Genomic DNA, 27,325 nt, shown 5'->3' with positions numbered 1-27,325 from the left:
CATAAGGAAACTTGATAAACACTTCCTTTTCCTTCATCCTGGCTGTTAACAAAAATGTTGAATAGTACTGGACATAGAACAGGTCCCCGGAAACTTGCCTGTGACAGGCTTCCATTTTGCCAGTGAATTACTCCACGGTCTAGCACCTTCCTCCTCATCCTTGCTGTCCTAGCGGATTCAGTAAAAATGACCTTCCACAAAGTTGGTTATAAGGGGGCGTTAATTCAAATTCCTTCAAAATGCTCAAGACTAGTCTTGCTGGAGATAATGGGGCCCAGAACAGGTACAAGAGAACTTGTGGGTGGATACTGCTATAAGAATAGTTCTTTTCATTTCATATGTTGACATTATTCCAAATAGTTTCAAGGGTGCAAGCTGTGGTGTCTGTGTCCTCAGGGAAACTTTTGATCAAAATGCCACGAGTATCTTGTAAGTACACCTGATGTGCACAATGGAACTTCAGCCCTGGTGCATGAAATGGAAAGAATACTCCTCCTAACAAACATGTCAGTTTTCATTTTGTAAAGAACACAAAGACAACTGTCAGATATTTTATTTCTTTATTTTTCTTGTTATATTTGCCCTTCTCAGAAGGAAGGAAATGAGGCTATTACTCATTATTTGATTTGTTTCAGAGCCATTATTGATTTTGGAAATTTGATAAACATCTGAATAGATAACTGTTCTGTTGTTTTTTTCAAGTGGAGCAAGACTTGGCAGAAGTTTGTCTTTGTGTCGGGCAAACATGATAGAACTGGTCATCAGGAACATAGGTTTTGATTTTTGTATATTCCGTAAACTAAAAACCTGTATTTGGTTAAAATCCCTTTCTTTTTTAAACTACTGACTCCCCAAGAATGCCTTGAAGGACTGCAGGGGTTTAAAAAAAGTAGGAATATTTCAGGAGGCACTAGCTTCTGAAGTTAGCAGCCATTTCAGATTTATTGAGAGCTATTTCATGTATCTGATTACTTTTTTTTTTTCTTAATTTAAAATCTACCCAAACCAACAAAAAAACTCAGCCCTCAAAAAGAAATCTGTAAATTACATCAAGAATATTGAAAACTGAAAATGTCCTTTGAATTCTTGAACTACTGGGACTGTGCAGCAAATGCTCAGCTAAAATGACACAAAGTTAGTAGTAGCTTCTTCAAGTTGATGGTTGATATAGAAAACACTGTAGTTTGGTCTTGCAGTCTTCTTTGCTAACAGCATCAGAAAGTATTGAACAGAACACTGTGTCACTGAATAGCTGATTCATAGGGTGCCGTGTGGCCACTGAATGCTTTTTTGGTGTCCCTGGAGAAGCAGATGAGAGCCAGTTGTTGCCAAAAGGCATGTCAAAACAAGTTTCTGTGCACGGTGGTGGTATTTTTTGTTTAGTTTTAAATAATCTAATGCAGTGAATGCAGCCTGTGGTGCAGATGAAGTGGAAGAAAACTGCTGTCCCAGAGCAGGTTTTGTGCCAAGCCCAATTTGATAATAAAGTTTCTCATTTTCTGAGAACTGGGTGGACACGCAAACCAGATGGAGAATTCTAGAAGTGAAAAAATAATAAGTAACTTGTATCGCCTGAGAGAGAAATTAGGAGAAAGAAATCTGCACAATTTTGGGGTTTACTTCCCTTTGTTTCTGTGCTGTTGCTAGCGTATTTTCACTGTCTTGCCTGGATGCTGTCTGTGCTCTCAGCTCCTACCGCCCCAGAGCTCCCTGACTTTTAGTTCAGATACCACAAGGGTAAGTTCTCAGTCCAGTCAGCACTTCGTGTTGCTTGGAGAAGGGCAGGTGCATGCAGCCTGCGACCACCAGGCTTAGTGCCATCACTTTTTGGGGATCTGCTGTGGTACTACTGGTCTTCGTTCTGCTGATCCCAAATGCACTTTAATTAGGACAGGCAAGCAAAAAAGGAATCAGGGGGTATGAGTCACGTGAGCCCCCCCTCTCCTGCTTTTTATGTTCTTTCCTTTTCTTTGTTTTTCTTTTCTGTCCTTTGAGTTTCAGGCTTTTATTAAGAAAAAGACACGTCTGGCTTTATCAGACAAGGTAATTACATCTTCTAAAGCATAGCTGTCAGCTGTGACTAAAAGATATCAAAACAGTCTTTAGTGTCCTGATGCTGTTGAAAGTTTGTCAGGTGTGAGCACTTGATAAGGCTGTTCTCAGGTTTATTTTCTGGTGGCATTTAAGGTAGGCCACTGGAAAATATGGGCCCCTGTCTTTTTTTTGTCTTTCAGTTTGTCTTTTCATCATATGACAACAGTGCAGCTCGGTAACAGCACATTTGTCTCCCTTCTTCTTCCTTCAGTATTGTCTTTTTGATGTCTTAAAATCTATCAAACGGTGGATTTTTTTCCCCCCATTGTAATACTATATGACTAAAACCAAATGAGTGCTAACAGTGCAGCTATAATAATGAACCCTTTGCTTTTTCACGTGCTGTTTTCTTTCTCTTGTATGTTCTGTAATAAAAGTGTTAGTGGAAGTGAACCAGCAATAATCTGTTGTAAAACCCCCAATCCAGTCTTGCCGAAGCGAACAATAAGAAACCAGTGTTTCATTAACACTTTGCCCTTGCTGAGCCTGAGAAACTACTTTTTTTTTGCCTATACAATAGAGATTGCATTGTGCTCGACCAGAGGCTTTGAGACCGGCCTTGTTGTGAAGGGCTCAAGCTATTTAGCTGACAAAAGATGGTAGGAAAAAGTGAGCCACGGTGAGGACGTGACCTGTGTGAGGTCTTGTTGCAGGTCAGTGGCAAAACCATGGAGAGGGCTCAGGCACTGGAGCCGCCGTCTGGCTGCCGCTCCACCAGCTGTCACTGCCGGCTGCCGCTTCCCAGGCACTCTTGATATTCAACTTGCAACACAAGCACTGAAGGTCGTGCTGCTCGGTGACTTCATTGGGATGATGCTGTCATCTCTGTTCTTTTAGTTACTCACATAATCTACTGCTTCAGATTTTTTAGTCTTGTTTCTAAACTTCATAAATTTGAAGCTTAATTTGGAATGAGAAAATGTTAATTTATAGAAGGATCTTGCACCAGGTTATAATAAGCAGATCATTAAGCTGTCATGGTCAATCATGTCTGTGGGACTTAATAGAGACCTTTAATCAGCAGATTATTGACACTGCGTGGCAAACGGTCTGGTGTGTCAATAAAAGTTCATGACCTTAGGGAATACAAATAAAAGTTCTTGATTCAGGTTACTACTGCTAAAAAAGAAAAAGACTTATATACGTTTTTGCAGTTGTTTTTATTTTAAGGTCAGTGAAAGGTGAAGAAAACAGTGCCTTGTATTTGAGACCCAAAGCTTTTTATCAGCAACTGTAGAATTGCACTGCTGCCAATATTTAACTTTGCTAAGCATGCAACTGTTTCCATATGTTGTAATCCTCTTTTTGGTGATTTCATCTTCCATAGTTATTTTAAGTTCCTTTGACATAGTAAGGATTTAAACAGTATGGGAGTAGTTTCTAAGCATTTGTTTTTTTTAATGGTAGTGAACTCTTGTGCTTATTGTGGGTACAGCGTAGGATCTGAACCAAAGTTGAATTTTAACTGCTTGCATCTTTGCATGTGTAAAACTGAGCAGTTTACACTTGGTAGTATAGGTGGTCTTAGATATTAAAAAAAAAAAGAAAAAAAAAGAAAAAAAAAATCCTCATCTATAAATAAAAACAAAATGCTTTTTGTTCATCCACTATCTCTCAACTGAAGGGATGAGAGTACTGAATTAGAGAAAAATGGGATGGAAGTCAGTTGGGATATATAGCCCAGAACTGAAGGGCACACCTTTTGTACAGGTGCAAAGACCAACCAAAGCGATTGGTCCTCTAAGGTGCTTTTTCAGCAGCAGCATCTTGTCCTTATGCAGTTGTCATCCTCTGTGTTTCATACAGTGAAAATTAATCCAAATGTTTGGGAACAGCTAACTCTCAAACTGAAGAATCTGCTGTTTTGGTCCTTGATGTCTGTAACTCACCACAACAAGAAAATAAAATGTGCTCATTTGTGTTAAATTCTCTGCTCTAGGATTTATAGAAAAAGAAATTAATCAGTGGTGGAGGTTCATTTTCTATCATGTTGTCTAAAGCTTTGCCTGTGTTACTCTTATTTTGAAGGGAAATATGTTTACAATTTCTTGGCCTAATCCCCAGTTAACTGGATTTAACTGGATAAAATTTTAATAATGAAAAGGGTTACAAATTAATATCATTAAATAAGACTTTTGAATATTGTGTAAAGCATTCTAAATGCTAAATGGAACATGGGAATGTGAAACAGATTTATTTTTAGTTCTGTTTTTCATTCAACCAAGCATAAATCAATTAGAAATAGTACTCCTTGTCTTTTCTTTCATGGCGATTTTACCAGAACCATAGCTGGAACTACTATAAGAGGCCTTGTTAGAGTTAATGGTTTCAGCAATAGAATACAGCAGTGATACATAGCAAAATGTTTAATAAGTGTTAGATGTTACTTTTAGTAACGTTTAGGAAAAAAAAAAAATACACCTTTTGAGATTTTTTTTTCTCATTTCTAAAATATATTAAGAGATCAGATTACAATTATTTATTTATTTATTTGCCATAATGGCCCAAGCTCTCGCTCTTAATCCCTTTTTGAAGAGATTAAGAGTACCCCACATTATACAGTCGTACTGAAATGTATGCTTCTTTTTTGTAATTTGATCTAAAGATGTACTTTATTTGCTCAGCAGTAATTCAAAGTTGAAAGATTCCCCTTAGTATTTAATTAGATGTTTCTTGAACCCTTTTAATTATTGCCCAGCTTACAGCCTTCCTCTTGTGGAACCGAACTGAGCAATTGCTAGGCGATGCCATACAGCACAAACATGCTTGCTTCCACTGACACAGCTTGTTCAAAGAGTGCTCTGTGAGAAGCGGACCAGAGGTAATTTGTCCTCAGTAAAATGCTGATGACTTTGAGTTGGTTCACATTCTATTGGCAAAACTTTACTGCTGTGCAAATGGAGAGCTGATGGAGGTTATAAGGTTGCTTGTGTGTAAACATTTTTGGCACTTCTTTTTTGTAGATGTTGGCTCTTGGGGTGAAAGAATTTTACTTCCATAAGGAATTTTTCCTGTGCAAAACATATAGCCGTAATCTTGTTAATTTAAAGGCATTAAAAATAGCTGTCTTTCTACGATGTGAATAGTGACGATTTATACAGAAGTGTTTCCTCAGTGCCCTTTTATAATGATGTGAGAGGGATGGATGAGGGACTACTGGTTAAACTGTCAAGTATAACATGACAGAGTGCAATTTCTAATCTGCAAATTTAGGGTAAAAAATGGCAAGCTAAAATTGTGGCATATTAAGGCAATTAAAAAAAAAATCTAATTTATAAGAAGGACTGCACTGTATATGAAATCTGGAAGGCATTGACTACTGAGGCAGAGTACTAAAATACCACCACCTCAGAGAAGGAGGGGTATCCAGGCTATCACTGGGGGATTGGCAGCTGTCTTGCAGGACTTGAAACAGCTCATGTTGCTCTGGAACAGCAGCCTGGGTGCCTGCATGTTTGCATCCTACCACAGGTGTGGGGAAAATGGATGCATGTTATTTCCTCAGGAAAAAGGCCAAGACTCTTGTGCAAGTCTCTCATTGACTGCAGACCATCTCTTCAGCTCTTAACAACAGATTTTCATTTTTTATGACAAATCTTCATCATTTGTATTAAAATTGCAGGGTGGTATGTTAAGTTACGTTATGAAATGAGACATCTTGCTAGTGAGAATTTACCTGGGTGCTTATCATGCAGCTTATCATGCTGTATGTGGTGAGGCTGTGCTAAGAATAGCAGTTATTTACCGTAATTCCAAGGGGACCTCTTCAGATGGGCAATTTTCAAGTTCACTGAGCACTGGAAAACAAACTGATTTGGGTTTAACTACAGTCTAAATATTAGAAAGGATTCAGACTCACTTTAAAGAAAAGGGAAATGGGAAGAATGGAAAAAATTGAAGTCTGAAGTATGGTTTTTTTGTTTTTTTTTTAATAGTTCTTGATTATATTTTTTCTTTAGAGCCCAGAAATATTCTGACCAATATGAAAAATTTCATTATGTCAAAAATATGCCAGAGCTTTTTCTGGTGTTTGAATTTACTGATATTGCACATTAACTGATAAGGCTGTATAGGAGCAGAGAAGTTCTGTACAAAGTTTTAAGTGCATGTATGGTTAGTGTGTATGTATATATCCATACGTGACTGTTGTGTCATCTGTGTTATTGTATTTCCTGTGTAACTCTGCAATAGGGGAATGACTGGATACTCGGCAAGTCCTTGGTGACAGGATTTGGAAGAGTGAATTAAGTAGAAAGTATATCCCCAAGCTTAAGCTGAGCTCTTAATTGTATTGCTTCTGTCATGTGAGATTGACCCACAGCGTAGCTGTCACACTATTTTGGTACAAACTTCCAGCATTCTCCTGGAATAAGTCCTGACTTATGGAAAACCTACAGAGCTTTAAAAATACATTTTCTTAGTGCAAGCAAGCTATCTAAGAGCTTGGGGTCTTTGGTTTTTCCTCTGCAGTTACTGCTGATTCATATGGCAGCAGTAGGAAGAGCACCAGTGTCTCTGTTGAAGTATATGTTAAATTGATCAGTGAAATTATACTGAGAGAGAAATCAGTGTATTTAATAAGCATATAGAAGTATATTCTTATGACTCAAACTGGATCAAATTATTTTGCATTTACTGGGAGTCAAGAACTGAGGTAATCTTAAAACTGGTGAAAAGGATGATCCTTGCACATGATGTTTTCTTTCTTCCTGGAAAAGCGTGATCTGTAAGATGCCTTACTTTTCCAAGGTAAGCATTTAACATAAATTAAGCTGATGCAGTCTATGAAATAATGCAAAAATGCAGGAAGCTATTCTGGGAGGTAAGACCCTTTAAGCCACAAAATTGACTGCTTGTGGTTTAAGGTAACAAAATAGAAGATCTGGGAACTGGGGTAAATATTCTGATGAAAATCTGGCTTTCAGAAGAAAAGATCTTTAAAGAGGAGATGTAGCAGGTGGCTTCAAATGTAGCGGTACTATTTTTAGCTTCCTGGATGGCCTCTGAATAATGAGAAGCTTACTGGTTTACCACTTCTCGGTTTAGCTATGTTTGTGTTAATAAATTGGTTCTTTTAAGCTGGGTACAGCAGACATTAGCAGTGATGATGGGGAGGATTTTCAAAAGCTTCTAGTAGCTCTCAGCTGCCACTGCAGTCAAGAGGGTAAACCTGGAAAATTATGTCAGAATCATAGAATGGCCAGGGTTGGAAAGGACCTCAAGGATCATGAATCTCCAACCCCCCTGCCACAGGCAGGGCCACCAACCTCCACATGCAATACTAGACCAGGCTGCCCAGGGCCCCATCCAATCTTGCCTTGAACACCTCCAGGGACGGGGCATCCACAACCTCTCTGGGCAGCCTGTTCCAGTACCTCACCACTCTCTCTGTAAAGAATTTCACCCTAAATCTCCCCTCCCTCAACTTAAAACCATTTCCGCTTGTCCTGCAGTTATCAACCCTTTCAAAGAGTTGATTCCCCTCCTCTTTGTAGGCTCTTTAGGTATTGAAATGTTGCAATGAGGTCACCCCACAGCTTTCTTTTCTCCAGGCCGAACAAGCCCAGCCTGTCCCCACAGGGGAGGTGCTCCAGTCCCCTGATCATGTTCGTGGCTCTCCTCTGGACCCTCTCCAACAGCTCCCTGTCTTTTTTGTACTGGGGGCTCCACGCTTGGATGCAGTATTCCAGATGGGACCTCACAAGAGCAGAGTAGAGGGGACAATCGCCTCCTGTCCCTGCTGGCCACCCCTCTTTTGATGGAGCCCAGGATACCATTTGCCTTCCGAGCTGCAAGGGCACACTGCTGGCTTATGTTAAGTTTTTCATCTATCAAGACCCCCAGGTCCCTCTCCACAGGGCTGCTCTTTAATTTTTTAATATGTTTGTATATCCTTATCATTATACGTTTTGCCTGGAGAACTTATGATTCCAAATTTTTCTCCTTTTTTCCCATAATTAAAAAAAAAAATTCCAACTTCTTTAGTGTTTTGTGTACCTCTAGATTGCTGATGGATGCAGTGTCTCATGGGAACAGACACTTGACTTAGCCAACTGCCAAACCCAATCTCTTTTGGTCTCTGGAAGCATTGTAGAGTGTGGGCCTTCTCCTTCTGCTGCTTCTTTCACAGCTCCAGCCTCCACATGGCCTCACGCCTGATTGTAAGATCTTTATTTGTGCATATACATGGTGGTGGTGGGGGAGTGCAGGGGCTTGCTTAACAAAATGAGGCTTGTGAGTTCCTCTAGTGCATCCTGGGGGATGTGAGTCTTGCTGGGAGCCGTGTAGGAGAGGCAAGAGTAGGAGCACTCAACAAGGCAGCGATAGACTACACTGACAGTGTAGAAAGCTATGTGATAGATTTGTTGTCCTGCATTGTTATATAAGCATCAGATATATTGACTACAATGACGGGTTAGTGAAATAACTCCTTTCCTTAATTTGGGGTATATCACTTACACAGATTTGCAGCTTTTCCTTCTGCTCTGACTGAGGCAAGAGGTGTAGTGGAAATTACTGTATCGGCCGAAGGCAAGGCTAAAAGCTACTGGTGGTATCTCTGTCCTCACACACACTGCTCTCCTGTCTCTCCCTTTCTAATGCCCTGAGGGTGACTGCTGAAGAGTGTAATAGCTTGATTTAGTGTATCATGGTAAAGGATCTGACATGCCACCCTGCATTTTCTTGTTTCTTGCCCGTTTGGCAGTGACCAAAATCAAGTGGAGGTCACACAAGTGCAGCCAGAAGAGCACATCAGTGCCAGGGCTAAGGTTACATTACACTGGGCCTCTTTCATGATGCTGTGTGAATAGGGATCAGTGCTGTACCAAGTATCTTGGAATTAATCTGTAATTTTTATGGAGAAATATGGCATACACAGAGGAAACCTACTTGAATCTGGAAGCACATTTGGAACAAGAGGAAAGAGTTGACAACAAATGAGTGAATGGAGGCTTGAATTAACTAGCATCCAGAGAAGTGTCTTTGTGTCAATACTCAGTAGTTACGGGCCCAGTCCTAGAAAGCCTTCCACATGTTGTTTGTGTGATGAAACAAGCTGGGTGAGCTACCAGTATTGGAAGGGTCAAATTCAGGCTGGTTATAACCTGAATGCAAAGTCAAATGCTAAACAGAGGAGAATGCTAACATAAGAATGCTGAGGTTAGAGAAATAAAGAAGACGTAAATGTGACGATCACAGGAGGGGCTGTTGAAAACATGCTGCTTAATTTTAAAACAAACGAAACCCTGGCACTCTAGAGAGGTAGGAGTGTTGTTCTGTATGCATTCATGTATCTGCATTTAAGTGTATGCTCACTGGGATGCCTTGTCTTCCTAGCGTTGCTTATGTTAAATTATAGTAAATGAACCTGAAGTTTTATGTGAGTAGATCCAGCTACATCCTAAGTGTTATGGGCCCATGTCCAAAAATCTTGAGGGCCGTATTCCATTACTGAGTACTGATGGAGCATAGTGGGGCCTCATACAGGAGTTGTAATGCATGCACTAACTTGGCATTGGCAGGGACTTGATGTACAATGCTGAGGTGACATTTGAAAGAACAGTTTGTAGTCATGTAGGGGACTGAAACCATCCTGAACATTTTTAATCATGCTAGCTGTTTTAAACTTTTGTAGAGTTAGGGGAATTGAGGGAAACTTACAGAAAGCAATCATATATATATTTTTTCTGAGATTTTTTTTTTTTTTTAAATTTCATTAGGCCTTATTTTGCCTTTTTTCACATCCCATCACCTTACTAGCTTGCAGATGGATGCATGTAATTCTAAGGCTGTTTTCTGTCATCTTTCCAGGGAGTAAGTTTTCAGCTTATAGCAGATATTTTTGTATCCCTAAAATATATGATGCTGTGTTTGGATTGTTAAATTCCATTCCATCTGCACCTCCCATATGTTCAGCCCTCCACAGTTTGTTTGGGGTCACCCTTCTTCACTATGGGAAGGGAAGGATGTGAAGTATTGGTGAAGGATTCTTGCTGATGGCTCCGCAGCCATGGTGACAGGTTGCCACCGACTGGGCAAACCTTTTCTCTCAGTCTTTCTCCCTGTAGCCTTACACAGATGAACTGCTATGTTTGTGCTGCAGGGTGGGACCAGACTTGACGGTCTTTTCCTATCTCCAAATGCTTCAGTTCAAGTGAAGAAATATTAAAAATATAATGATAATAGAAAAAGCAAATAATTTACACTCTAAATGACTTCTTACGTATTTGGTGGCTGAATTAGGACATGGATGAAGATGGAAGCTTTCTGCTCTGAAGTATTCTGAAATGGAAGAGGAATGCCTGAAATGGAAGAGAAAGCAAGCATACAGTTCTGCATGTTCTTGGCTGTATTAGCCAAGACACAAATTCAGCTCTTTTGTAAAGAGATCAATAGGTGAAATTATTGGGAAACAGAAATAAGTTGTTTGATGCTGCTTTTCCTTGCAGTTGCAATTTTTGTTGTTTGCATTTATTTCTTCAGGTTTGGAAGTGACTTCCAAATGTGCTTGCTCTTAAACAATAGCAGTACTTCCAGTGAAACTGAAATCATTGCCTTAGGGTAAGACTTAAGTTATGTTTTTCCAGAAAAGGAAAAACTTCAGTCATGGTTTTAAAATACTAAGCTGTGTTTTCTATGTAGCATTAAGTCAGCACTATCGTGCTGCAAAATGTTTATTTTTTCTGCTAACTTGGATTCAAATTGCAGTGCGGGCAGGGAGGTGTTGAACTTTGCTTTAGTACATGTATGCTGCACATATTCTCCTTTACATCTGTGCTCAAGTTTTTATGCCAACTCTGCCAGAATACCTTCTTTACATTGGTGTTTTTAGCTGAAATTATTTGTCTTAACAGCTGAGATGTGTCACCTTTTCTATAAAGATGTACCACTGGCATAAGCTGTTATTTGCAGTGTGGAGTTACTTCATAAGGAGGTGGTGTCTTTTCATACTTTTCTCTGTGCATCTGCTTCAATCACAAGTTTATTATTGCACGTGTTGCTTCATCTCCTTGTAGCCTTGACTTAAATACTGGGGACGAGAAGCCTGCACTTGGGGTGATCGGGAGGCCTTCAGAGTCCCTCAGTCTGACAGAGGTCTGCTGTTTTAGTCAGTTTCTACCCCAGTGCATTGCTATTGTGAAGAATGCCCAAAGGAGCACTGGTCAGTGAATTCCATTGGGACTCTTAAAGGCAGAATTCTCCATAGTCATGTTATCTTTGAACCTGTTGAGCTTGGAAGGCTTATGTTGAGAGTCTGTGGATTGCTATGGTTCTGCTTGAGATTCTGCATGGGACAAATGTTCCATGGGAAACAGATCTACCGTGGCACCTAATACTAAAAACTAAATGCTTTTTCTTCTATAAGAATGCTCTTCTCGATTAGGCATGGAAAGTTACCCAGGATATATGTATTTTTTTCTGTGAAGAGGCTGTTTTGTGCTCTTGTATACTTTGTGCCTGGAAATCCTTCTGGGGCAAAGCAGGAAGTAAGGAAATAGCAAGAAAATTATATTCACTATGTAAGGAGGAATTGCATTCTAGCACTAAATTAAAAACATAAATAAAATGAAGCCTTCATTTTTAAGATCATTCTACTGTTTCCAAAGCTTTCTTAAAAAACGATCTTGTGATACTGCCATCTTCAGTGATTACTATGCAGGTGAAGCTGGGGTTGTACGAGCAGCAGCTTGGCTTTTACAGGCAAGGGTGAAAATGAGGCTGTCTGGTGGGCACATGCAGACTTGCGCATCTTGGTGATACCAGCACGCCTCCCTGCTCTTGGAAGAGTGGTAGGCTAAGACTGACTGACTGACTGCAGTAGCACAGCTCTGCAGGAGATAAGGCAGTGTCATTTCCTTTTTATAGCTTTTCTCTTAGTGAGCCATCTGTATGTGCTACAGCTGCATTTCCACTTCCCTTAAACAGACTACGTAATGCTTTCTTTTCCTGATAGGTGTCAGCAGGACAGATTAGCTATTAGCACTTATGCAAGCCAGAAGATTTTACATTAAGCAAAGATAATGCAATCATCAGGAATTAGAGTCTATGGAAATTGTGTCGTTCAAAGTGACAATAAAATGAGGGATAAAATTTGTAGTTAATATATGAGCCTTTTTATATGACCTACAAAATTATGCTCATACTGTTGGTTGAGCTGAAGTTGTATGAGAAGAATAGGTTCTAGCTAGGGTGCCAGAAATCTTACATCGTAGATCTGTTTTCTCAATGAATTTATTCTTAAATCAAGTTTAAGGCCCTCAAATTAAGTTGCAGAGGATAGCATTACATAATCTCCAAAACAAGTCCAGCACAAGCGTTAGGAGCAAATCTTCCTCAGACTGCTGTATCGCATGAGGCAACAGCTCTTTGAAGGGACACCTTTAGGGTAGCGAAGAGCATTTTCTTTACACGTTTAGTCAAACCCCCAGTTCTTCTGTTGAGAATAACAAATAACAGGGGTACTGTTTGTCTAGTCTGCAGACTAAACAAAGGGTTAGTACGTTGTTTCATTTGGGCAAGCAGCTGCTTTATAGCTGCTTTTGTTTGCTGCCAAACTGTGGAACTTTTGCCTAGGAATAAAACCTTCAGCTCACTAGTGTTGTGACCATTTATCTCCTGTTTGTTCCACATCGCTTTTATTTGAGAAGAAATTGAAATCACAGTTTTGTTTGCTCTGCTCCCAGCCAAATAATATTATTGATGAAATGACAAATTGTTGCCTACTTCTGTAAATTCTTCTTTCACTGGAAATATGGAAGCTATCTTTCAGTATAGAAGTATCTAGTAAAGCATTGTTGAATTTTGATATCAAGTAAAAATTTGAATTAATTTGGTGGATAACCTTGTGTAGTGTGCATCAAGGGTGCATCCAGTAGCTTTAGATTTAATAAGAAGCAATGCATTCCAAGAGAAAATGCTGGGTTAAATTACCTTATTGTCTGGAACAGAACTTGTTAGAGCTCTGGTCCGCAGACTGACCAGTGCCCCTGAAACACGTTCTGAGAGATGCACAGAGTAAGGCTTAATATTTCATCTGAGCTTTTCAGTTCTGGCCACTGAGAGTGTGCTACATGGGAAATGTGGAGAGTTTGATGGTGGCTAACACCGCCTACCATGCGCTTGTAGCTTGCAAGGGCTACAAGATGCAAAACAATAAATAACTTGACAGAACTTCGTGTATCTGGCTGGCTGATAGCAATTGTGGTTATTGGAAATAACTTTTGATACCTGGCTAATCAGTGTTTTGGCTTTATTCCTTTTCCCCACATCTCTGAAAAAGAGGGATATACACGCATGCGTGGACACAGCTGGCACAACTTCTGGGGTTCTGTTTTTTGTTTGTGGTGTCAGAAGTATTGTTCATCTCTACACACCTGGCTGCAACACTGGCAAGTGAGCAGTTGCTGTGTTGTCAAATAACTCGGGGCAGTAAAGCTGCTGCAAGCTTTGCTGGAAAAAGCTCAATGTGTTTATAGGCTTGCTGTGCATGCACTGTTCACGCAGCGTGTGCTCCAATTTCTGTGTAGTTCCTTCTCGAAGTACGCCAAGAGCCAGGTTAAACTGTTCAGCCCAAGTTTACCTGTAAAGCTGGTGTTGTTCACTTAGTGTGCCTGTCTATCCAGAATTGCCCAGGCTTTTCGTGCCTCCCTCGCACTCCGCACACGTTGACTTCCCGTTAGTAAATGGATTTCAGTGCAGTCCCTGGAAATGGCCTGGGATGTGGGAATGCAGCTGCTGGGACAGTGGAGCGGGAGATTCCTGCTGTGTGGGCAGCCTGCGCAGCTGGGAGCTCTGGCTGCTGTCCCTGGGGGAATTGCTGAGTGTTGGGAGCATCTTGCTGTGTTGACAAACGTACCTGTTTGTGTTCCCTGGCTCTGCTACTTACATCAATTTGTTACCAAGGAAAAAGCTAGCTCAGGTCTTTTCTGTTTGCTGTATCAAATGCCTGAATTAGATGTTACAGTGGCTGAAATGAGTATTTGTCTATCTGTTTCGCAAAGAGAGTTTCAGGTATGCTTTGTTTTGTAGTCTTTTTTTCCTCCTTTTAATGGAAAAATAACTGTAGAAAAAAATGGTATGAAGAGTTGTGGCAAGGCTGCACCTGAATACCTTTTTGCTCAGGTGGAAGCAAGCAAACCAGGTGCATGCAGCAACAAGATTGGAGCCAGAGGAGGTCTCACTGACCTCAGGAGTAGGAAGCTGCAAGCCCTGGTCAGCAACCCATTCACTGCACTGCTCTGAGACACTCAACTTCAGCCTAGCATGAAGGAGAATGTGCTTTCTTTACCTTGGCGTTTTTTTCTTATTTGCAGACCAGGATGAAAAGTTACATTTCAGACTTCAGTAGTTGGACCATGTAGAGAGAATAGAGATATAATATTCAGTTCTCTTATTTTAAGCTTCCAGGCACTTCAGCTCCTTGTGGTTATGTTTTAATCCCATACTGTTTTCAAATTTTGCCGCAGCACCACTTCCTGAATTTTTGGGTGTTTTTAGAAATAGAAAGTGACTTCAGGCAGAGATGCAGAGAAGCTGCAGGAGAGGGGCCTGAGCCAGAGGTGAAGGTGGTACAAATGAGAGAACAAGGCTGGAGAGGAAAAGCAGAGGCAGACCGAACACTGAGTGTGGCTCAGAAGGGAGGCTAAGGAAGAGGCCCACAGAGAGGTGTATATAGCAGAATTTCTGTCTTCCCACTTAGGAACTGTGCTTGCAGAGACTTATGTGAGCTTGGAAAGAGTTAAATGTATTTTATCTAGGCTTGAGGGGAATTGTTATTCAAAAGTTGGAGCAGGAGAAATTGGGTCTAATTCATCCTCCTTTTTATGTTTTCCAGTATATCAATTTCTGTGGACAAGGGGAGAGGAACTTCAGTCTTTAGGGACTCTTGCTGCAAGCTGATTGGCAGTACTTACGATTGCACCACCAGAAAGCAATAAAATAAATACATAGAGCAGCTGTAACAGAAAGCAGATGTCTTGCTTTTGCAATTAAAGAACAGGAGAAGGCAATAAGAAAACTAACGACAAATGGTTGTACAGTTGGGGCAGGAGGAGAGGTAGAACTGGCTTACTTTTAAAACAAATGTACCTGAAAATCCTATATTGGGTGCAAATTAGAGATGCGCTAACAGCCACAATACCTTGCACTCAAAATGGAGGTTTGTAGAAGCTTAATTCTTCATTAGAAAATACATTAGAAAAGAATTAGAAAATTTTTCACGCTAAGAGTCCTGCAGGATAAAACAGATGGCTTGCCTCACTGTTCTCAGATCTGGTTTTCTACTTTGGATGATTCTATAGAATCAATTGTTTCTCTAATTCAGCTGAACAAAAAGAGTGTGAAAACTGGGATTTTTTTCTTCCTCGTATGTGTGATTTATAACAGCTATTCCATGGACAGTTATCTGTGAATTGTAGTTTAATATTTTTCTAAAAGCAACAGATAAAATGCATATAAATTGGACATTTTTTAGCCTGTATTCAGTCTATGTCTGAATATCGCTATGAACCAAAATTAGTCACATTTGTAGCAACTTTGTTCATTAGCTGTAGTATATCAAGTAATCTTGCTGGTGATATCTCAAGGGTAACAAGAGATGGGCTTTAGGTGGACACTTTTTTTATAAACATTGTCATGAACACATAAATGAATGTGTACATTTTGAGCAGTTGCCTTTCTTGTGGCCACAACATGTGTTTAGCCACCTGAAAATGAAATGCTGTGCTAGGTTGGCTTCAGAACAGGAAGAACACCAGAACCAGAGCATAGGGAAGCAGGAACAAAGCACACTTCTGCTATCTTCCTCCTGTGTCATACTGGTCCTGCTGGAAGCTGTGAGGCTGAGAAAAGAGTTAAGAGAGTGTCCTATTTCAGTTGTTAGAAAGAATACCAATTGACATACTTAAAGCAGGATGTACATCAATGGCATAAAGAGTAGAAACAAAGTGCACGAATCTTTATTTTAAATTCTGTTTTGGCATCCTTTCTCTGTCAGTACTACCTAAAGGTAAGTAACAATAATATTTTGTGCTCTGACAGAGTAATTAATCTCCTTTTTGCCCTTGATTGAAAAGCCAAGAGGTTGATTTCGTATAAAATACTTTAAAGAAAGCAGTTAGTGTTTGAAATTTCTACGAGTGCATGTTAACACAGGCTGCTGCGGAGGAAGTGCTTAGGGAAAAATTATTCATCTGGGATTTTGGACTCAGTTAGGAACTTGTCAGTGCTGCTTTTACATATGTGCTAAGTTCAGAAGTGATGTATTTTCCTGATTGTGTTTTGGGATGTGAAAAAAAAACTCTTCGTAGTGTCTTGGTCGCTTGCTGCATTTATCAGTAAACTACTGTACCTTGCTGTCCCTTGTTGTACTGGCTGGAATACGCAGGAGGAAATGTTGCTGTGTGAAGAGCCTGCAGGATATTGCCAAGGAAGAAACACAGAACCAGTTGTAGGAATCCTGAGTCTCCTTGCTAACACTACACACAGCCCTCGAAGCACACAGGGCAGATGAGAAATTTGCATGCTCCCTTAAGTATGTAACTTAATGAAACAGTTGTTAGGAAGTTCTGTCTCTGAGCTTTCTCAGGTTTGACATGCTTTTTGCTAGTGTGTTTGTATGGTGTGATGAAGGTAGAAAGGCAGCTGTGCTCTAGTTCCTTCTCTCACAACTCTTTAATAATGCATTCACACATGGACATACACTGGCTTATGGCACATTAACCAGCCTTTTTGCTGCTTGGTCTGTGGTCGTTGTGCTTTTGATTGAAAACTGCTGCCAAGTCACCATGTCAGCTGAAATGAAACATTTGGTATATGAAATGTCTGATCACTCTGCTTAAGCTCATCTCTCTCTGAAGTTGTATCTCATGTTTACATTAGTATTTACCTCAGCATCTTTCAAATGAAATAGTGTTCCGCATAATGCTGTATCCCTAGCAACAAGAAATCATTTTCTTCCATGCAGCTAAGACTAGGGATAAGATATATGCAGCTTGAAGCACTTATTGATCAATCCACTTCTGAAAACTGCACATAAACTTTATGAGCAGAGCAGCAATACAAATATTGCTACATGCTTTAGAAAAGAGAAATTTGAACACGTTTATTTGGTGCTTATGGAGCCAAAACCTATAGCTCAAAAAGCGCTATTATGTGAGTCTTTTGTAATGCTGTGATACTGTGGAGGAATGCTTTAATGTTCCCTTGCAAACTACTGTTTGGAAAAAAACAAACAAGATTTTACAAGCTTTGTCCTAGATCCGGTGACCATTTACAGTTGGGCTGATTGGTCTTACTAGATATCTGGGGAGAATTAAAGCTGTCTTTTCTGTAATAATGAGGCAAACTTCCATCTCTTGATTACTCATTGGAATAATTTAAAGGGCGTAAATAAAATTTTCCAGACTTAATTGAGAAAATACATATTATGCCATTTCTTCCCATATGTGAAGAGATTTTCTTTTTGGTTACAAACAAGCAGAATAAGACGCTCGTGGAGACATGCTGAAAAATTGCAAGATAAGCAGAGTGTGCATCCTGCTTTACCTCTGCTTCTTAATAGCAAAAATACAGAGGGATTTTTGCTAAGCACTTCCTAAAAGCTGCTGAAAAGTTTCTTTCATAATTGTCAAGGAATTCTCAAGTTAATCCTGGGAAGAGGTGTAAGTCTCCTAGCAAACATCTCTCTTCTGCCAGTGGGGATTACTGAGAACATTCCTCTGAGCTTCATCCTCCCAGCAGGCTGTTTGTGTGAGGGTAAGCATTTCTGGGGAGCGAGTGTAGGGAGTTAGGCCAGCTGCATTTCTTGCTCAGTGTTTTGACTCAACTCATGCAAGTAAGTGTATGCCTAAGGAATGAGATTTCAAGCAACAAAGCATCTACATAGGTATCTTTTCCTGCTTATATTCTCCTGGTAAGCAATGGTTTAAAAACTTACTGAGCCAGAAACTGTGCTAAAATCACTCTTCGATAGCTGTGGATCCTAAATGAATTTATCTAATTCTGCTTCTGACTGCTTTGAAGTGTTCAGTTTCTACAGCATCCTGTGACAGAACTCATGATTCCATCCTGAACGTTTTCTTCTCCTAATGGGTATTGTCTGTTGTTCCTCTTTTATCAGCTGCTCAAAAGGCAACTGGACAGAGATTTCCATTTTGTAGTATGAAGAGGACAGAGCAGCATATATTTCTTTGAGTCCTGTCAAGAGAATCTTTTCTGGTTTTTGTTAACAGGCTTGCCAGGAGCTTGCCAGTATCAGTTTTTTTAGGTGCTCCAGCTTAGCATGGTGCAGTCACATCTCACTTTACAGTTGAGTGATGAGATCAGTCTGGCTGGAGACCCATGTAGGCTACAAGTTACCATTTGCAACTCATGAAGTAATACCTTACCCTTGTAAGCTTCAACATCTGGTGAATGATAAGGACACTTGACTGGATTACATTTAATACAGCTAGTGGATCTGAGCCAGACTAGCAGCTGATGTTTATGGCTATTAAGTTACATATGTATAGGCATTGATCAAATTCTTTCTAGTTTTCCTTGCTTGCTGTGTTCAAAAGTATTTTCAGCTACTCACAAAACAGTGTTTTGTATCTCTAGAAATAAAAATTCACAATTTCCAAATCCAGTTTTTCCTTTCCCCCCACTCCTATTCTTTAGTCCTTGGTGCTTTTGGTGTAAGAAAGAATGAAGGAGCCTGTCACTGCAAAATAACTCTGTTAGCCTGGAAATGATTTGGAAACTTGTGCAGCTTTATCTCACCAAGTTTCAAATAATCACTCAGTCAGAAGATTACCTATTTCTGGCAAGCTGTCCAACCATAAGGTATTCTTGGTACAGGTAACCTTTTCTTGCTCATGTGGTTTGTCACAGGAGGCTATACTTTCAAATCCATCTCTTGTATATTACAGACAATTAAGGCTGCTGAAATAGCAGACTTTCCTTGACCAGCAGTTCTGTTTTTCTATTCAAGAAATTCTTCCATTTATCATGTGTTTAATATAGCCAGGCCTGTGACAGTTTCCTTTGAGGAATGCTGGCTTATAGTACTCTTTAAATTCGCAGGCATGACTCTTCAAATCAAAAAGGAGAGTAGCGTAGATGTGCTTCTGGGTGAGCTGGCAGTGTTTTATATGTGCCTTCTTTGCTCAGCAGGCAGTTACATTTGCAGAGTATCTCACATATGTGAGAGGTATTTGGGGACTTCAGGATATTACAGTGAGTATATTCCCTTTTGAATTATACTTTATAGAAATTCTTGGTGGTATGGAGGCTGAAATTCCCATCTAAGTGTATATAAGTAAGCAGGAGTCTTGCTTTGAAGTTGTTGAAATCACTTCTGGGAAAGAAGTCAATACTCGTGCTTCCTCCTGCTTCTAAACAAAGAAAAACACTTCTGTCCTGTTTTGCAAAAGAAAAAAAATCATTAGGGTACTAGACTGTTTATGCAGATATTAAGAGAAAATGTGCTGTGTGCCAAAATAAGTCTGTGCACCTCACTGTGTGGAAACCAGAAGAAAATACGAGTTTGATGTTTGAGCAATATTCTGTTACATGTCCTGAAATTAGAGTGTGTATAATTTTGTTTTTAGCCAGTACATCAGTTTTAAAACCAAGCATTAAAGTTGGACAGGTGAATGTTTAGAAACGTGCTTGGACACCCAGAATACATTTGTTTTAAGCATACTGTATCATGCCAAATATACAGTGGTGATGTCAGGAGACGGAGTCTGCCTTTTCTGCTTGTTTCAGAGATTCTTAATGTGGGTTTTATATGGAAATCCAGTAGTGTTGAGAAGGGAATGATGCACTTGAATTATTCAGTGGAATAGAGAATGCAAGGGTGTACAAAACCCTAAATGCTGTTCCCTCTTCCGTTGTTTTGGAAGATATTCTTTTTTGAGTCTCCTTGGTGGAGGAAGGGCATTTTTTTCGTGTCATTTAACAGTTCTCTGTGTTTGTGGGTAACATTGCTTAAATATTTACTGATTGCTTACTATTTACTGATAGTAAAAGTGTGTTGAGGGCTTTCTTTTAATCCTTTTCTATTAATGTGTGTGATCTGTAAGAGGTTTGACGGCAGTTCTCACAGGTGATGTATAATGCAATGAGAAAACAATTTGTTACTTGACTGTGAAGTTTGGGTTGGGGGTAGTCTGTCAAGTTCAAGAAGCCTTACTTGCATGATGCTGAAAAAGTGATATTTGTTGTGTCTACTGTTTCTGCATGAAATATCACTGTGTAATATGCGGAGTCCTCAAGTTCTAATGATTGAGTTGTAAAATAAAGAAAAAACATCTATTCATATTTTAAAACTCTTAGGCCCCCAAAGTCGTGATAAAATTGATTATCCGATAGAGGGGATGAGGTAATATGTATGCTTAAAAATAAATTAATCTTTAAGTTTATAGTTCCTATTCTGATATTTTTCTTTTTCCCTTTCTTTTTCCCTTTAGTTCCTTGGCATAGCATTTCTTGGGATTGGATTGTGGGCATGGAATGAAAAGGTAAGTTGAATATAGCACCAAACAAACATTTTTCTTTCTGATGAAATATTGGAATAGCAGTATGCTGCACATTAAGTGTGTCCACACAGTTTCTCCTGAAACAAAATCAAGCTTCTCTGTCAAAAAAATAAAACACAACCTTGGCTAGGTTCACCTAGGAGAAGATCCAAGGCATTTTTCCCAAGAATGCTTTGGCAAGGAATTATGGCTGACACTTGCACATAAAATAACCATTTCAATCCATACATGCTCAAACAGCAGCACAGATAATGAATGCTCTACTGAAGGCAGTGTTGGCAGTGTGTCTCCGTTGCACGTGTCCCTAGGAATGAGAGGTAGCCTACATGTCTCAGAAGGCAACTTCTTGACAGTGAGCCTTCTCGGCTTTGTTGTCTGCGTGTAGCATGCTTGTTGCTGCTTTTCTTAAGGAAAACCAAATGAAGCCTGAGGCAAAGAAAATAAATTTTAGTTTTTTTCTTATGCAGAATATAAGGTTGTGTGCTGGAAATCTTTCTCTATTGAGACTGTAAAATCAACTGGGAAATGGGAATAAAGGAAGGAAAAGGTGGAGAGAGAATTCACTTCTGAACCAAAGCCTGATTTTTAGTTTGCTCACTACAGAAGTAAGGAAGAAGATAAAGTATCAAAGTATAACATACAAAACAAGTCAGTATGTATTAGGTTACTGAAATACAACTGCTAAAATTAAAGCCAGAATTTCCTTGTTTGTTTAAAAAATGGAGGAAAAAAACCCACCAACAACAAACCAAAATCCAACCCTGGATGATAACATTGGTGCTATGATATGTAGTTAAGTGATGTTTTTCTCTTTTGATTGAAAACACTAAGTTAGTATCAAACTAATATTTACTTCAGGCATAATAACTGGCACTTGCAGCAGAAAAAAAACACACTGGGAACACTGGAATTTTGCCACTTAAATTAAGAACAAATTTTGCTGATTTGGAAGTGAGTTATTGACTTAAATTCTAATTGCTCTGTGCAAAAACTAACTCTCAGTGCCAGTAATAGAGTGTTAACTATCTCACACCATATACATGTTTGTACATAGAAGCTTGTATTTAAGTGTGTTATGCACATATATTTACCTACCATATGATGCTCATATTGGAAACCTTGAATAGGTTTGGAAAGTGGTGCTGTCATTCAATAGAAATGTACAAACATGTTTAACTGAATTATATACTCATGGAGCTTATGATGCCTGTGTATAAGCCTCAGAGAAGTAATATATTTCAGAGTAGCATACCAGAAAAGTTCTTAACCTTTTTTGTATAATTACTGTAGTAATACAGATTATTCCTATTTAGAATAAATGAGCAGGTAAAGGGAAAAGAGCTTTTATAGTTTGTGAAGTCTGAAATACACTGCCCCTGCAGCCAGAGGTTGTTCTAACAGAAAGGCGGTTGGTTTGGTTTTTTTTTTTTTATTGTCTGTATGTGAGACCACGTCCACCTCCAAGGAAGAATGCTTTCAATTCATAATAGTGAATAATCAAGAACCAAGGTTCATGTTTTTACTCAAGGTCTATATATCTATTATCATGTTATCTTAAGCGTTTCCTGGGGACAGGAAATGGCCAGGACTTGACTTAGGATCAAGTGCCAGGTAATTGTAGTGCCCATGCAGCTGGAGGGGTGGATCAGCTATATCCCATATTGAGCTGTTCTTGCTGCAGCTTGCGAGCTGGAGCTGACAGACAAGCAGGTGAAGCCAAACACTTGGAAGATCTGTAACTTGATTGAAAAACCTTCTCTAGCTAGTCTGCTTCTTGAGTAAGGCTGATGTGAATATCTCTTTGCATCATGGACTGTTGTAATGGTACACTGTAAGACAGGAAAGCAGCTCTGCGGAAAAGGACTTGTGGACTACAGGTTGAACAGAAGCCAGCTGCATGCCTATGCTGCAAAGGCAGCTCTAGCTAATGGTGTTCTGGACTGCATTGGGCAAAGGCTTGCCAGCAAGTGGAGGGAGGGGATCCTTTCCCTTTGCTCAGCACTGGTGAGGCTTCAGCTGGAGTTGGGTCCAATTCTGGGCCCCTCAGTAAATGTAGACATACTGGTAAGAGTCCAGCAAAGGGCCATGAAGATAAGGAACCTTTCCTACAAGCAAAGGTTGAGTGAGCTGGGCCTGTTCAGACTTGAGAAGAGAAGGCTCAGGTGGGGGGGAATCTGTCTCCCAGAAGGTGTTGGGAAGGTGCAAAGAAAATGGAGCTAGGCTCTTGTCAGTGGTGCTCTATACCAAGGCCTCAAAACTCTTTCAAACCTTTTTTTGTTTGAACGTCCTGTTATGCTGTGAAGACTGCTGCTGTCCCAATGAACTAAATCTTTGACAGTATTGAACTTAGTAGTACTATTGTATAATATGTAAGCATAAATTTATCATGTTTTTGCCAGATTAGGTTTTCAGAAGGACTTCTGTACTGTGAGGTGGTGTATTAGCAGGGAGGATTTTGATTTATTTCTGTGTTTAATAATTTGGTTTTGCATTTAACTGTGTTGTTCTGTGTCCTGGTTGTTGACTTGTATGTAGTTCTGCTGCATCACAGAAAAATAGTGAACAAGGCCATGTTAAAAATGCAGGATATAATGAAGTAATCCACATTCCAGGAAGCCTGTTTGCTGCCAGGTGAGACTGTGATAGATAGTTGATTTAGTGGCTGGTTTCTCTTTTTTGCTAGATTGGTTTGAATTCTCTTTAGACTTTAAAATGAAGGAAAAAAAAAAAAAAAGTAAAGAAAAAAACACACATACAGTCTCATGACCTTCCTTTGCAGGGAGGCAAAAGAGCTCATTTGTCAACCAGGCAGTAGAATTGGCTTGACAGCCAGCCAGCCAGGCCTGAACAAAATCTGAGCAATTAGCATTCTGAATCGTGGACTCAGAAAGAGAACTGGAGGTGGGGGCAATAAACTTGAGGGATGAATAAAGCTTTCTATATCATAGATGCGCTATATAGCTCACAATCTCTCAGTGTTTTCAGGCACACTAGACTCGGTTTAGTACCATTCGAGGAAAAAAAGTTCATCCACTGAGCAGCTGACATCCACCCTTTCCTCCTCCTCCTGGCTTGTTAGCATATAAAAAGGCTATACTAAGTCCAAGCAACTTACACTGTGTTTGCTCAGCAGCAGGAAAAAAATATACGGTCATTATATTTCATTCACTTTTTAAATCACTTCAAGCAATTTTTTCTGTTGCCTTTTACAAAGAAATTCACCCTGTACAAAATGTCTACTTCCCTCCTTGGTTGTGAATATTAAATAATGTGGTCTTAAGGCTTATTGAGAGTGTTCATGGTATGATGCCAGTAGGTACTTAGGAAAACAAACTTTGTGGTTCTCTCACTACCTGCAGGAGATTTATGTTTAAGTGTAGTGAGAATGAATGATGAATTGCTTTTATGTCCTCTGAGGCTTTTGGAGAATGTAGAGTGAGAGCTTTTAGAAAGCAAGTACTGAGGTTTTGGAATCTGCACTAGATAATAGGTTGTAAAAGCAGAGATTCTAAAATGGAAATGGAAAAAAATGTTTAGATACTCGCAAAATTTGTTGATCAGCCTTAGTTCACTTACAAGGTTTACTGAAATGAAGTGGGAGAAATGGAAGAGGCTGGTTGCACACATAAGTTTAGTTCAAAGTTTTTCATATTAAATCAGCATAACTAGAAGATATTCCAGCTCAGAAGCCAGCTTCCACACTTTGGAATAACAATATGGTATGTCTATGTGCCTGCACAGCGCTGTTGGTGAGTAGGAGCTCTTGGTCTGGATCTCAAGTTTTAAACTTGACTTCTTCATGTCAATTAGATCTCGCTGGTACATTTAAGTTTAGATTTCAGTACATAAAGATTCATTTTCTAAAGATGTTTTAAAATAATTTTTAGAAGCGCTCCAACACCCTGTAACCATTAGTCCTGAAAAATGGAAAAAACTGTATCTTATATGTATTTCTAATAGTTATTCACCTGTTGAACTCTACTTTGCTACAGTAAGGAAGTTAGGCTAGTCTCCTTCACTAGAAGCTTGGAAATTGAAGATTTGCTGCTATTACTATTTGCTGTAGGAAATGCAAAACCAACAAAAATCAAGGAAGTAAGTTCTATAAACACTGCTCACCCAGTTTCTGAATTGCAGAGACTAAATGCTGGAGTGGAATTAATTGGGCATATTTCGATGACCAATGTTCTGTTTTTCATGCTTACTCAGATGCATAGCATGGAGAAACTGCAAAAAGTTTGTGGAAATAGATCTTTTTTCCATTTTAAAATAATACATTTGGAAATCACTCCAGTGTGTTTCAGTTTGCCAGCATTTCTAAGTCCTGGAGATAGGCTTGTGGAAAGGTTAATTCTTAGGCTGCAGAGAAGAAATGTTTCTGAAGGTCTGGTATTGCTGAACCTTTTTTCTGACCACTTACTTTCTTCTTCACCCTGGAGATGTGCTTCTGCAGCAGAAAAGTTTAGTGGCTTTTTTCATCTTAAATATTTTTGTGCATTTCTTCTTGATTTCTCCCATCCTACTTGTGTTGATTTCTTCTTTTTATGGGCCACAGGGATATTGTTTGTCATGGGGACTGCTGAGCGTGCTGCTGTTTTCTTCAGGCTTATTCTAGGTGGTCCCATGGACTGAATGTCTCCTAGTGTCTGAGCACAAGTTGTATATTACGAAGGCGTGTCTTCATTTGTCAGTAATCTAGTTTATATGGTCTAAGACTTTCATATGGACTGAAGCATAGCTTATGGGAAGTCCCTTTACATGAACTGAAATGCTAATATAGATATGTATCAAATATCAAAGGTTAGAGTAGGAGTTAGAGGTCTGGCTTTGGAAAGCAGTATAAGTGGTTCTAGTAATCTCTGTATAGGATGGAGAAATCCTTGTGGAAGTAAATGTTGCTTCCTTCATCTTTTTTGATGGGATAAAAGCAAGTAACAGTGCAGGTATAATACTGGGAGAGACCTTATCAAGAAACTATCAAGATCAGTATTTTTTCTTTGTCTTGAGCTATGTGGGAGATCCAGCTTGTAGGGTGCACAGCTCTAACCATGTAAAAAAAAAAAAAAAATTGCATGACAACACAGATCACTAGATTCAGGCATCTCTCTTAAAATGGTTTGCTCCTGTACTCGAGGGAGTCACCTCCCTGTTTTTTTTTTTTTTTTTTTTTTTTTGCAGGAGCTTCTCATAGGCCTGGCTTGGTGATGTGGTATTTGTTGGTGTGGCAGAAGGCACCGCCAATGCTTCTCCACCACTCCTTCGTTGGAGAAAGGAGCAGGTTCTGCTCTTTCATTTGACTTATGTCATGAATGATGGTTTAGAAATACGTCAGTCTTTTCAGTTGTACGCCTGTGTCATTCTATCCTGGTGACCAAAATCAGATACACTTCACAAATAAAGCAACTCTTTCATAACCACCATTATTGATTGTAGTTCATTTATGGATGGTTTTGCTCCTTTATAACTGCAAACAAAAAGTGACTTGCAGGAGATGAAAAGATTAAGAACCTCAACATTCAAATGTACAGCAGGCAGTTGAGGGTGGGGGAACAGAGCAGGCAGATGAGCTGGAGCTCATCCAGAGAGCACATACTGCTAGCTTTCCTTGTGGGACTGCAGTAGAGCCCTGGATTGGTGCCACTGGAAGAGGAAAAGTATTAGCATGTGTGGCTCTACACAAAGTGTTTACTGTCAAGTAAAGATTAGGCATATGTCTAAACTACCAAAGAAGTGCTGTGTGTGTACCCCAGAAACATTACCATACTTTCGAAGTGTGAATATAGATTTAAGGAAAAAAAAAATGTATTTCTTCCTGTTAGATGCCAGAATATCGATAGTACTTGCAACTGTCTTGTGGTAAAGATTGGACTTCTGCAGTAGCGTTGCTGAGAAAATTTTCTTTTCATTTGGAGAGAGCTCAACTTTAAAAGATTTACAGTGATGTATTTAGGTTTTTCCTCCCTGGAAGAGATGAGCTGACAAACAATCACTACGTGCATGACTAGTAGCCCTAAAGATTCAGTGTCACTGGAATAAGTAGTGTTATCTTGTGAGATTCCTCTTCCTCTGCTCAGTCACCTCCATACACATTTCTTTCTGCTTTTGGGTGAAGATGGGATGAAGACAGAATTGGCAACTGTGAGACTTATGTATGTTCCCCAGAATAAAGCACTATCTCTGTGCAACTCTAGATGTAAGCACACAGCATTGTCTGTGTTCTTGCTAGCAATTGTTTTATTGCCAAAAACACTCTGAAGACTGCTTATCCTGAAGTATCTCCAGAATACTGATAAGTTAGGATTCGTATGCAGACAGCACACAATGCAAATGAGAATTACACAGTATGCTTTGTGCTGTCAGGATGTATTACTTGGAGTTTATCCAAGGTTGGTTTATGATTGTCATATGTGGACTAGCAAAAGATGCACGTAAACGTGCTCTCCAAGGGTAGCAAACAATGGCAGATAAAGCCCGTATTGTTTTACTTCAGTGTCAGATCACAGCTGTACTGAGCAATCAGAATCTGGAGGAGAACTCTGCTTAGATGTGAGTGACTTTTGCTGAGTGAATAGCCAGCTTGTGACATGAAACTGCCAGTGCTATAGAAAATCAAGTAAGGTGAGAAATAGTGCGGTATAAATACAACCAATTTGCTAAATTTTATTGTCATTAGGTGTAATGGAGGTACGAACTTGTGTATTTCTTAT

The 27,325-nt window shown here is 39.5% G+C and overlaps 1 protein-coding gene across 2 annotated transcripts in view; it reads left to right on the top strand.

Moving 5' to 3' along the window:
- TSPAN5 (tetraspanin 5) overlaps positions 1-27,325 on the top strand; it is an 82,515-nt gene that overhangs the window by 37,524 nt on the left and 17,666 nt on the right. For both annotated transcript variants that reach the window (XM_085222944.1, XM_085222945.1), the window contains exon 2: positions 20,550-20,600. In XM_085222944.1, coding sequence (XP_085079070.1) covers positions 20,550-20,600 — 51 coding nt within the window. The remainder of the gene's footprint in view (positions 1-20,549; positions 20,601-27,325) is intronic.

This window comes from Meleagris gallopavo, chromosome 4, assembly GCF_905368555.1.
Source record: "Meleagris gallopavo chromosome 4, MGAL_WU_HG_1.1, whole genome shotgun sequence".
Classification (NCBI taxonomy): domain Eukaryota; kingdom Metazoa; phylum Chordata; class Aves; order Galliformes; family Phasianidae; genus Meleagris; species Meleagris gallopavo.
The sequence above is the reverse complement of the archived record's forward strand: the minus strand, read 5'-3'. Positions and strand labels throughout refer to the sequence as shown.